The sequence below is a fragment of the Wolffia australiana genome, chromosome 2 (genome assembly GCF_029677425.1).
Source record: "Wolffia australiana isolate 7733 chromosome 2, ASM2967742v1".
In the NCBI taxonomy this organism is placed as follows: domain Eukaryota; kingdom Viridiplantae; phylum Streptophyta; class Magnoliopsida; order Alismatales; family Araceae; genus Wolffia; species Wolffia australiana.
In genome coordinates this window covers 25,352,667-25,365,947 of record NC_135836.1, presented here as the reverse complement: position 1 = coordinate 25,365,947, position 13,281 = coordinate 25,352,667, and the positions used below count along the sequence as shown (strand labels likewise).

Here is a 13,281-nt window from a genome sequence, read left to right as displayed (position 1 = left end):
TGTTGATGTTGAACTTGTCTCTGATGCACATAAACCATGTTTTGAGACAGGTTTTCGGAAAATATCTGTAGGTTTCCCTTGGCGATTCATTAAGAGGATGCAGACGGTCTTAGCTGTAACTTGTTCGCGAACAAAATCAAGGCCTATTTCTGTGTGTTTTTTCTTCCACGAGGTACCAAGTTTTCTGCCAGATACGGAGCTTCAATGCTGTCACCCATAGTATAGGTGGTATTTTGCAGAACTTTAAATCTTTTGGACCAAAGAATTAAACCACAAGACTTCTGATGTAACATTTGCAACAACTCTTATTCGGCCACTGGGCTGGATTTTGATATTGTAGCTTGGTTTTAGGAATTCCAGAAGACCGTATCAAATACCGGGATGTTTATCTTCCATCGGCTTGATATCCTGCCCAATCGGCATCAACGCTTTGGGTGTGAGTGCACCGGATCAAATATTTAGCCTCTATACTGGATTTCCAATATTCTTCTCGTCGAGTATGCATTTCGTGACAGACCTAAATTTCCATGAGTGATAGACTGGTAATCTAATCGTGATGTATTAAATTCATCCTATTAAACTTCTTTAATGTGGTTCCAAACCTATATTAATATTTCATGGGGGAGAGAATGGTTATGAAAGTGAAACCGATAATGTTTCAGTGTTCTCTTATTATGATGTTGTGATACATAGTTATGTATTTTTCGGCCAAAACCCATCCTTTCCCCCTGGAGCTTTCTCAATGCCGAAAAACACACACACATTGTTTTCAATCAAGCATTTGAGTTAGAAAGATGCCTCCGACTTCATTACTGTGAGAGAATGGAGCCTATAAAATAAAATTCTTTTGTCGTGGCTGACCTCACTCCAGTCATTAACATTCGCTCTTCCACGGACGATAATTTAGTTTTCGGCGTTAATTTAGTTTCCAAGCATGATAATCGATGGATTAGATTTCAGTGTGCTGATAGATGTCCCGTCGGGTTTTACAGAGGTGTTGGAGTGCTTGGGTAGCCTCCAGGAGGATGACTTATTCAAGATCGAGTTGGCAAACACGATGCCTGCTGTCACGTAGCGGGAATCCTCTTGTAGCGAGTCTGTCTTCAAAGACCGACTTATTTAAGAACGAGGTAAAAAAATGCGACCCCTGCTGCAACGTAGCGGGAATACTCTTGTAGCAAGCGTTTCTTCAGGGACAGACTTCTTTAAGAGCGAGTGGGAAAACTGGATGCCTGGTGCAACGTAGCGGGAATACTCTTGTAGCAAGGCTTCCTTCAGGGACGGCCAAAATAACCGCCGCCGGATCCCGACCCGTACCCAGATCCGGAGCCAGATCCATTTCCACCCCCGCCGCCGCCGCCACCTCCGCCGCCGCCACCTCCTCCAGAGCCTCCGTTGCCGGAACCAGAGCCGTAGCCGGATCCATATCCGGACCCGTATCCAGAACCGTTTCCACTCCCGCCTCCACCGCCGCCTCCTTGGCCGCCACCACCTCCGCCGCCGCTCCCGTAAGCTCCGTTGCCGCCGCCAGACCCGAAGCCAGAGCCGCTACCGGACCCGTATCCAGAACCGTTTCCACTCCCGCCTCCACCGCCGCCCCCTTGGCCGCCGCCACCACCGCCGCCTCTCCGTAAGCTCCGTTGCCGCCGCCAGACCCATAGCCAGAGCCGCTACCGGACCCGTAGCCAGATCCGTTTCCGCCTCCTCGCCCACCCCTCCCTGGCCGCCCCCGCCTCCTCCGCCGCTCCCGTAGCCTCCGTTGCCACCGGCGGGGCCATAGCCAGAGCCGCTGCCGGACCCGTATCCAGATCCGTTTCCGCCTCCTTGCCCACCACCGCCGCCGCCGCCGCCGCCGGCGCCAGGCCCGCCGCCGCCAGGGCCGCCCCCGGACCCGTAGCCGGAGCCAGAGCCGGATCCATACCCACTACCGGAGCCATTTCCGGAGCCCCGCCTCCTCCGCCTCCCCGCCGCCACCACCGGCACGGGCGGTTAGCACCCTGGCGGCCGAGGACATGCCCAGGCAGAGCATGAGGGCCAGGAGGCCTCCCACGACCCTGAGGTTTCCATCGGTCTCTTCTTGTATCCCAACCACAGAAGACTCTCTCAAAAACGGACGTGCTTCGACCCGAACGAATATGGGGTTGTATTTATAGGTATCGGGGACTCCAGAATCTAAAAGAGCAGGGTGTGGGGTTCCTCTCTGTCGCAGAGAGTTCCCGAATTTAATATAACAGGAAAAACGGAGTCAAATCTATCCTCTTTCTGCGTCCCATGTCGCTTGAGGCACTCGCAGGATGTCCACGATTATCCAAAACCAGAACCCGCCGGTCAAAGTCTGCGGGTAGACAGAGGAACCGGTGTCTTGGTGTGTACTCTCAGTAGATTTCAATTCTGTCGCCACATGCCGTCTGAAATGGCTTGGACGTTCCTGCCGACTACAGTGTCGCCGAACGTTTCTTCGCAACGCGTTCGGGAATCGTTAGGAAAATTATTGCCGTCTGATAAGTAGGTTCATGGTTCGGCCTTTAAATGTCAGTCTTTATATTGGGAAATAAAACATTAGTAATCTAAAGAAAAGCTGCCGGCGGTTTTGCTCACGGCATGGTATTTCAAATGCCTTTTCTCAGAAACGCAGTTCTTTTCCCAAACGGTTTAAAATTACGCTCCGATTGGTCTGTGTGCAGCAAACTCAAAACGAGGTAGTGAATTCAAAGGGTTTGGACGATGGGGGCGCTCTCGCAGAAGTCTTACTCAGCGAAATTTAGTTTGCGTTGAGTATTATTACTTACGCGTCGGCGTAGTCGGAACTTGTTCCAGGTCGGCCCACTCGCAAGTCACAACCTACCAGTTGAGTCGGACTGATGAAACCCGGGAACCACTCTTTGAGAACGGCAGGATTGTGAAAATCTGACTGCTCTTTTTTTAATGGGCTATGCGGGTCTTTCAGTCCCGCCTAACTTACGCGTCCCCTGTCTCCCTTTCAACCTTGATAACGACTGCGGAGTGCGGAGTGCGGTGTGGCATTCGTCGACGGCTTAGGTATTGACGGAACGTCCGCAGGACAGTCAACCAGGCCACTGTGAACGGGGATATCAGACCCCACGGACTTTACTGGCTCTTTTCGATGGTTTGCAATACTTGCGCGCACTGCTCGAGCGCGGACTACGGGTTCAATTTGATGGGAAGGGAAGTCAGCGGAAAAAGGACGCCCTTGACGACGCGTTGGCTGCTGACGACCTCGATAGTTGAAGGAGCCTAAAGCGGGGTGGGGTTATAACCCGAGGAAAATTGCATTAAAACCTATTAAGGAGTCGAACTTCTTAGCGAACGATAGTATTGATTAATGACGATTTTAACACATTATTCACCTGACGCGGTGAGTACGGCGATATTCCGCCCGTGTGTAAACGATGATGCATCAGTCTCGTTCACAATTTTCCCCAGTTCCACTGCGTCTTTCAGAGCTGTCCCACGACAGCTGCTCCGAGTCAATGACGCCTGTTCAGGACTCTTTGGTGGAAACAAATCTGAAAACCAACCGCGAGCATATTCCGCGTATTTATGGCTGCAGATATAGTAATCTCTCGGGTACTTGAACTAGGGGATCGAGTATCCTTCTACCTCCCTCATGATCGGGAAACTCCCGGCCTCCAGGCCTTAGCTGCGGCCACTGATTTCAGGAATATCCTTCTAAGCTCCTCCTCGCCTTTATTTATACTCATACTCTGTTGACGGTTTTATCCCGTGTTGGCCGGCGTGGTTTAGTCCTCAGTAGCAAATACACAGCCAACCATTTTTTCATGGGTGGATGACGATAAACTCACAAATCGTATAGTCAGCCACCCGACCTTTGGGCGATGTTTAGAATTTCATAAATCGTAGCATTGACAAAGGGACAGTTGAACTGACACATCATGTATGGGCCTATATTCCGATGCCTTCTCTTTAGAAAATACGTCAAGAAAAGACAGTGCCGTTTGAGCTATAGAGAGCAGTCTCAATGCGTTATCATTGTGTTTATCTGAGCATCAACTGGTTCGCTTTTGTCCTCGTCGTGCATACTTATTGCTTCCGGAATTAAACATCTAAGACTTCTACTGAACTTTAAGTTTACATCACTTTGTAACTTTTGTATTACTCTTTGGGTACTATGGTTTCGAGAAGAAAGTACCCAGTAATGTTTCCGCAGTGTCACGTCGAAAAAGAAAATAGGAGCGAAAACTATTCCGATCTTCGTGTCCCCGCAATAGTTTCCTTATATCTATCGAGGCGCGATGGTTAAACTTCCTCGTCTGTAGTAAAAACGTCCTGAGGAAATTTGGTGAGATCACTGTTCAGAAGGTCTCCAGTAAACGCGTCAGCAGCCGAAGTTTTCTCACGCGAGGCCTTTCCCCCTCTCTATCACTTCGCAGTGGCCATGCTGAAGGGCGAGGATGAGTATCTGATGAGACGACAGGGACTGGAAACTTGCAAAAGCGCTGGCTAACTTCAATCTCAGACGATCCCCATTCACAGTTGCCGCATTGACTTTCGTGCGGCGCTTCCCCAAATACCCAAGTGGATTAGGAATGGGACGCCGCGATCCATATGGCCCCGGGGATCCGATCTGATCGTTCGAATGTTCGCTCAGATCGAGCACTCCCGAACGATTCAATCCGACCCTCGATGGGAGCGGTTAGATTCGATTCGTACGCGATCCTCGCATCGTGTTCGGATGGAATAATGAGGTGAGATTCGATTCTAACTGGCAGGTCGGATCGAATTGTTCGAATTAATAACAAATCTACAAAATAAATATATAATAAATGAAATGAGAGTGAAACGAGAGAGAGAGCGCGAGAGAGAGAGAGAGATATATAGAGAGACAGAGAGAGCGGGGGGGGGGGAGAGAGAGAGAGAGATAGAGAGAGAGCTTGAGACGGAGAGAGAAGAAGAGATAGAGAGCGAGAGAGAGATAGCGCGAGAGAAGAGAACCAGAAGAGGAAGAGAGAGAGCGCGCGCGAGACAAGAGAGCCAGAGAGGGAGAGAGCACCTGAGAGAGAGAAAGAAGGGAGAGAACGCAGACGAGAGAGAGAAAGCGAGAGAGGTAAAGAGAGAGAGTGTGAGCGCGAGAGAGAGAGACCAAGCGAGAGCGAGAGAACGAGAGAGAGTCAGAAGGAGAGATAGAACGGAAGAGAGAGAAAGGTAGAACGAGAGAGAGACAGAGGGAGAGAGAGAACATGTCAAAGAGAGAGCCAGAGGGAGAGAGAGAACACGTCAAAGAGAGAGCCAGAGGGAGAGAGAAAAACAAGCATGGGAGAGTGAACGAGAGAGAGAAAACGAACGAGAGAATGAGAGAAAGAGGGAGAACAAGAGAGAGCCAGAGGTAGAAAGAGAGAGCACGACAGAGAGAGAACGAGAGGACGAGAGAGAGCGAGAGAGACGGAGACCAGGCGAGTGAGAGAGAGAGGGAACAAGAGAGAAGGAGGGAGAGAGCTAGAGGGAGAGAAAGAGAGCACGAGAGAGTGATAGGAGGACGAGAGAGAAAGCCAGAGGCGGAGAGAGAGAAAGGAAGAGAACGAGAGGGAGCCCTAGAAAGAGGGAGAAAGGGAGAACGAAAGAGAAAGTTAGAGGCGGAGATAGAAAAGGGAGAGAACGAGACAGAGCCCAAGGGCGAGAGGGAGAAAGTCAGAGGCGGAGAGAGGGAAAGGGAAAGAGTGAGAGAGAGCTCTAGAGAGAAAGGGAGAAAGGGAGAGGACGAGAGAGAAAGTCAGAGGCGGAGAGAGAGCCGTAGAGACAGAGGGAGAAGGGGAGAGAACGAGAGAAAGAGGGAGAAAGGGAGAGAAAGAGAGCACTAGAGTGATAGAGAACAGGCGAGTGAGAGTGAGAGAGAGAACAAGCGAGAGAGAGAGAGAGAAAGGAAGAGAACGAGAGAGAGAACAAGCGAGAGAGAGAGAGAGAGAAAGGAAGAGAACGAGAGAGAGAACAGCGAGAGAGAGAGAGAGAGAAAGGAAGAGAACGAGAGAGAGAACAAGCGAGATAGAAAGAGACAGAAAGACAGAGAAAGGAAGGGCACGAGAGAGAGAACAAGCGAGAAAGAGAAAAATGGAGAGAAGGAGAGAGAGAATGAGAAGCGGAGAGAACGAGAGAGAGAGAGAGAGAGAGAGAGAAACGGAGAGAAGGAGAGAGAGCATGTGGGAGAGAGAGAGAAGAAGCGAGAGAGAGAGCGAGAGAGAGAGAGAGAGAGAGAGAGAGAGAGAGAGAGAGAGAGAGAGAGAGAGAGAGAGAGAGCGAAACGATAGAGAGATTCGAACTGTTCGGATCGATTATCATTTTGATCGACTAAAACAATTCGATCAAAAATCTATCAACTCGATTCGATCCAAACCCCGATCCCGACTGATGGGTGCTGGGAAGATAGCACAAACTGACGCTAGTCCGGAAGAAAAGACGCGCTATGAGATGCGAGAAACAGTTTGAAAAGCAGTTTTTAAGACTGAAAAGAACGGTAGTCTCTGGTTCACCTCACCTTGTCCCCCAAAGTGTTCTCGATAGCCCTTCTTGACTTGGAGCAGGTGTCGAGCCATATTTAATCAAAAAACGAAGAAACCGCAGAGCGGTGTAAACAGCAATGAGAAATAAAATAAGTATCCCCGATCGACCAATCGATGGACAAATAAAGAACCATTTTCAACGCGAACTGGACTAGGCCACGGTATCGGTGTGCAGTGAATGGTATGTTAAAAAACTACAAATATATCCCAACGTTCCGCAATCAATGCGAAGCCTTTTGGAAGAACCGAGGATAAAATTGGTTTTACAGTATTTCCTTCGGGTTATACCCCTCCGCCGCTTTATGCTCCTTGAGCTGTTGAGTTTGTCGGAAATAAACGCGCCATTGGCCGCAAGATTTCTCCCCAGGCGCCCCCCCCGCCCCCCCGCCCCCACCCCGTCTCATTTAATTCCTGTTCGACGAATGCGACGCGGCAGAAAGATGGGAAAAAAAAGATTGCAAACAGCCGAAGAAACCAGGGTAGGCCGGTATCCGACATCCCCGTTCACAACGGCTGGGTTGACTCTCTTGCCGACGTTATCTCGCTACCTAAGCAGCTGAGGAACGGGACAGCGCAGTCCTCATCGACGAGAGGGAAATGAAGATAACGCAAGGAATAAGTTAGGCGGGAAAGGAAAGGCTCGCCATGACGTTTAAATAATTAATTATAGAGGCACTGGATATGGAATGCATCTCCGCCGAGTAGTCCAGAATAGAAACCGTTGACTCGGAGGATGTGTGAACCCAAACGGACTGCAAACACTACGGAAATTAAGAAACACGGCCAGTGGTAGTTGAAACTCCGAGCGGACTGAAAGCCGGCATACTGTCGCCGTTAAGTGTGCCGAAGAGACTAAGAGTTCGGACTTCAGACAAGGAGTCCCACTCCGTCCAAAAGATTTCATTCAGTATTGCCTTCCTTCTCTTTTTCTGGGAAAACAAGACCCTGATGAGTCGCAATACGCGCTAAAAAGGATTTCAAATCTCTCTGCTTCAAATGGATCCAGCGTTTGAAAAACAATGGATTCATCGCAGATCTTGAAGACCGTATAGCCTTAAATTATTTTGGATAACCTTTTTCCTCGAGCTCCCAGTGCTAGAAGCTCCTCGGAAAAAATATCCTTCAACGGTCCGAGTATCAAATGGGGTCAACACCGTAAGTTTGTTTCTCAGGGGGCCCCCAACGCGTAGAGAGAAAATCGGACAGCACTGTGGTCGGCGAGACCGTCCGAACGCGCAGTTCAATTCAGCGGGCGTACCACGCCAGAGTACCAAACGAGGAAGATATGCGCGTCGAGTACTGAGCAGAACACAACAAACGGGCGACCCAGTGTGCGGCGATGTAGGACCGGAACTTCTGGTTTTGGATAGATCATGGATGTCCCACTACATCCGCAACTTCGGATCCACCAGGAGAGTAAAAATGACTCTATTTTTTACGTATTTTGAGTATGGGAGGGGTGCACGAGGACGGCACCGTGCATGAGCCCAACGCCTATAAAGGCCAACCCCGCACCCCTCGGGTTTAAGCACGCCGAGTTTTGAAGTATCTGTCATCGTCGGGAAAGAAGAAGAGAGCGATGGGAAACGTCAGGGTCGTGGGAGGGCTCTTGGCCCTCATGCTCTGCCTGGGCATGTCCTCTGCGGCCAGGGTCTTAACTGGCCGTGCCGGCGGTGGCGGCGGGGGCGGAGGCGGCGGAGGAGGCGGGGGCTCCGGAAATGGGGCGGGTAGTGGGTACGGATCCGGGTCAGGCTCCGGCTACGGGTCCGGTGGCGGACCTGGTGGCGGTGGGTACGGGTCCGGCGGTGGAGGCGGCGGCGGTGGAGGGCAAGGGGGAGGTAGCGGTTCTGGGTACGGGTCCGGCAGCGGCTCCGGGTACGGCTCCGGCGGCGGCAACGGAGGTTATGGAAGCGGCGGCGGAGGTGGCGGCGGCCAAGGAGGCGGCGGTGGGCAAGGAGGAGGCAGCGGATCCGGGTACGGGTCCGGCAGCGGCTCTGGCTACGGCTCCGGCAGCGGCGGAGGAGGTGGTGGCGGCCAAGGAGGCGGTGGGGGGCGGGGGGGCGGAAGCGGGTCTGGGTACGGGTCTGGCAGCGGGTCCGGTTTCGGCTCCGGCGGCGGCAACGGCGCTTACGGGAGCGGCGGCGGAGGGGGCGGCGGCCAAGGAGGCGGCGGCGGGGGTGGTAACGGGAACGGCTCTGGATCGGGGTCCGGATATGGCTCTGGCTTTGGTTCCGGCTCCGGCAACGGAGCGTCTGGCGGCGGTGGCGGGGGGGGGGGTGGTGGCGGCGGCGGCCGTGGAAATGGCTCCGGCGCGGGGTCTGGGTATGGGTCTGGGTACGGGTCAGGATCTGGCGGCGGTTACGGTGGCCGTCCTGAGGAAACACCTGTCGGAGTATTCCCGCTCCTCCGAAGCAGGCACCGTAATATAACATTTTCCCAAACAAGCCTTCGTCGTCGTCGATGGTAGGGTAGGGAGGCACTCCACGCGCCTGTAAAAGTCAATGAGTGAATAATGAACGTGCCGTTCGCCCTCGCTGGAGAGTCAGTGTTCACGACCGTTGTATGCTACCATCGACAAGAGTTTTACAGTCTTCCTGCGCAGGTGTATCGTAGGAGTTCTACAGTTTTTGTGCGCTGGGTCCTTGGCCCGTCCTTGTGATCATTCTTACGGTAGTGGCTTGCTGGCGCCTCCTTAATACAACCAATAAGATTGGACGACGAGGTTTGACTTCTTTAAGAAATCCCTGCTGCTTCGTTCAAGGGAATTTTGTAAGAGTGGACGAGTACCGTTTCTTGAGAAAATAAGGAAATCTTGTAAGGAAATTTTGCCTCGTTGGTAGCGATTGGGGAGTCCCGTTTCTTGAGAAAATCAGAGTGGATGAGGATCCAACATCCATAGGAGAGTCCATGCCATTACTATGGACGAGGATATCAAAACACTGAAAATTTAGCAGAGTTTTTTGGCAATTATTTTCCTCCTTTGTCTACGTGGAGTACTTAGGGATCGGTCGTTGGGTATCCCAAATAGTGAACCCCCCCTGATACGTTTAACGGCCAATATACGTATTATAATAATTTGAGAACCCCCCCGTCTCTGTTGAAGGGGTTAGATAACGGTCAGTAAAATATTATTCTAAACACATGTGTTCGAATGATTTACGGATAATAACCCGGTCTTATATTTTGTTCAGCTCGCAGATTAGTCTGAATTTTCTTTCATTGGTTATGCTGGAATTTGAGAAAGATAACAAATAAAACATGATTCTACGCTACAGGAACTATGATGACAGTATAATTTATAGCCTGTCAATTTGAAACACTGCAGAATACATCCGTCGAAAATCAACATCGGTCCATTACTCAGAAGAAGAATATTTTGAGATTGATCTATACCAGCGTAATGCTTTGTCGCATGCTTCTTATGAGTGCAACTTTAAAATGGTCGCAAAACAAATTAAATTATCACAAAACTACCCTTAATGGACCATCCTGATGTAACCATTGGATTCTACGTTATGACATTCGTTTGTGAGATTGGCTCTATTATCTTACTGTTTACAAACATGGATTACTAAATTAAAATTTAGCCGTTCCTTCATTCGATGAGAATAGCTCCGCACAACAGAAGGTAGCATATAGAACTGCTGGAATTTTAGGGATTCACTCAATTGCTGGGAATAACTGTAGTGAAAAGTTTTATTTGAATCAATACGCTGCACGATCAGTGTCTGATTGTCCACTCTTCATGTTAAACTTTCCAAAATACCTGTAAGGGTGCTGAAATGTTCTTTTAATGTAGATGCATTTCAATAAAATCTGCGATCCATGTTCCCAGATAGTTTTTCAAGCACTCCATTTATCATATTACTGCTATGCACATGTTTAGTGAAAGGTACGACGCGATGGGAACTTTGAGCTCTCAAGTTTCTGTCATTTGTACCATAGAATCAGGGATATCTTCATTGGGACGCCTATATCGAGAACCAAAAACAACTACCGACAATATTTATTCCTCTGCCCAAAGGCAAGCTAGGGATCAAATATAAAGTTATGGAGGGATTTGTTCCTAGACATGCATAGAATTCCTAAATCAGGTTACTCTTGTTGGTAAGATAAAAAAATATAGCCGAGGTTTGGTCAACAAGAGCATTCGAACGTCTGAGATGATTTATCCAGAGGGCCCAACCTAGAATGTGAAAATGACGCCCCCGTGAAAGAGTTCAAGGAGATAAGAACAGTAAAAGAATAAGGAGAGAGGCAGATGGAGAGAGGAACAGGAAATATGGACTATCGCTGAGATTGAGATTTCTTCGAGGAGAGGTGTACGTGTTGGTCTATATCTAAGATAAATTTGAAGACCTTACAAAAATCCTATCCAGATTGAATCCTCACCATCTCTGTGTGTCCTAACTAGATTGAAACGCGGAGATGTATATTATTTCACCCTCTGTCAATGGTTCATCTTCCGAATTATAATATGTAATTCTCATAGTTAGCTTATCAATCATAAATAATATTTTCAGTCTATTGAAACTCTTTCGACTAAAGAGCACCCACTATCTATCCTTAGTGTCCCCACACCAATGGCTGCGGGAACGGCCATACTCATCATATGAGGAGGCTAGATAGTGCTATTCTATCCGGATACTTCGATGTCCTTCTCGCGTATCCTTCGAATAAGAATGTTTAGAACACATGCTTAAAGACTAATGATCTCCGGATTATGATCTCATCATAATTCACTAAGTACGATCATGTATTCATGGGCTTCATCATGAGCATCACGCTGCGGCGCTTATTATGAATATGTTCTATTAATGAACATGGAACGAGATGTGGAATGTGTGATTGGCTTGCCGGCCACATATATTTTTGTGTGTCCTAACTAGTTTGAAACGTGGAGATGTATATTATTTCAGCCTCTGTAAATAGGTCATATTCTGAATTATAATATGCAATTCTCATAATTAGTTTATAGATCATGAATAATATTTTCAGTCCATTTAAACCTAAATTAAAAACTCTGAGCTATCAATGTACCGTAGAACTGCTTCATGCCCCTTGAAGCTCATGGGTATCAGTGTTGATGTTGAACTTGTCTCTGATGCACATAAACCATGTTTTGAGACAGGTTTTCGGAAAATATCTGCAGGTTTCTTGGCGATTCATTAAGAGGATGCAGCCGGTCTTAGCTGTAACTTGTTCGCGAACAAAAACAAGGCCTATTTCTGTGTGTTTTTTTTTGCACGAGGTACCAAGTTTTCTGCCAGATACGGAGCTTCAATGCTGTCACCCATAGTATAGGTGGTATTTTGCAGAACTTTAAATCTTTTGGACCAAAGAATTAAACCGCAAGACTTCTGATGTAACATTTGCAACAACTCTTATTCGGCCACTGGGCTGGATTTTGATATTGTAGCTTGGTTTTAGGAATTCCAGAAGACCGTATCAAATACCGGGATGTTTATCTTCCATCGGTTTGATATCCTGCCCAATCGGCATCAACGCTTTGGGTGTGAGTGCACCGGATCAAATATTTAGCCTCTATACTGGATTTCCAATATTCTTCTCGTCGAGTATGCATTTCGTGACAGACCTAAATTTCCATGAGTGATAGACTGGTAATCTAATCGTGATGTATTAAATTCATCCTATTAAACTTCTTTAATGTGGTTCCAAACCTATATTAATATTTCATGGGGGAGAGAATGGTTATGAAAGTGAAACCGATAATGTTTCAGTGTTCTCTTATTATGATGTTGTGATACATAGTTATGTATTTTTCGGCCAAAACCCATCCTTTCCCCCTGGAGCTTTCTCAATGCCGAAAAACACACACACATTGTTTTCAATCAAGCATTTGAGTTAGAAAGATGCCTCCGACTTCATTACTGTGAGAGAATGGAGCCTATAAAATAAAATTCTTTTGTCGTGGCTGACCCCTCACTCCAGTCATTAACATTCGCTCTTCCACGGACGATAATTTAGTTTTCGGCGTTAATTTAGTTTCCAAGCATGATAATCGATGGATTAGATTTCAGTGTGCTGATAGATGTCCCGTCGGGTTTTACAGAGGTGTTGGAGTGCTTGGGTAGCCTCCAGGAGGATGACTTATTCAAGATCGAGTTGGCAAACACGATGCCTGCTGTCACGTAGCGGGAATCCTCTTGTAGCGAGTCTGTCTTCAAAGACCGACTTATTTAAGAACGAGGTAAAAAAATGCGACCCCTGCTGCAACGTAGCGGGAATACTCTTGTAGCAAACGTTTCTTCAGGGACTGACTTATTTAAGAACGAGTGGGAAAACTGGATGCCTGGTGCAATGAAGAAGAAGAACTTGCGAAGATAGAAGAAGTTGGAGAAGTAGATGAAAGAAAGGGATAAAGAAGAAAATCCCATAACTATTCAAATGGATGTTCAACTATTTATACGACTTCAGGTTCGGTAATGCATTTAACAATGCATTAGCCACTGTGCCACACGCCATTCTGTGGAGCATGATGACTTGTGTCAGAGCCGTTGCAGGACTGATTTAGCTGCCTTCTGCCTTCTTGGGACAATGCGAGTGGCGGCATGGCGCGGTGTGTGGGGCAGTGCCGTGGGAGTGCTTAGTGCCTGCAACGGTGTTCGTACAGTCTTCCAGAAGCTTCTGTGTCACATTTGATGTGGAGTGGGGCATCTGCCGATGACCTGTACTTGAGTGTTCATCATTTCCTTTGACAGGCCCCCACAAAACCAAGGGGGTACCC

General features: G+C 48.4%; 1 protein-coding gene across 1 annotated transcript; it reads left to right on the top strand.

Moving 5' to 3' along the window:
- Positions 1-7,659: 7,659 nt before the first annotated feature.
- LOC144700236 (uncharacterized) lies at positions 7,660-9,274 on the top strand. Its single transcript, XM_078571704.1, has one exon. The coding sequence runs from the start codon at positions 8,113-8,115 to the stop codon at positions 8,998-9,000; it is 888 nt and encodes a 295-aa protein (XP_078427830.1). The 5' UTR covers positions 7,660-8,112; the 3' UTR covers positions 9,001-9,274.
- The last annotated feature ends 4,007 nt before the right edge of the window (positions 9,275-13,281 follow it).

Coding starts and splice junctions, on each gene's coding strand:
- LOC144700236 (XM_078571704.1), top strand. CDS start 8,113: ATGGGAAACGTCAGGGTCGTGGGAGGGCTCTTGGCCCTCATGCTCTGC.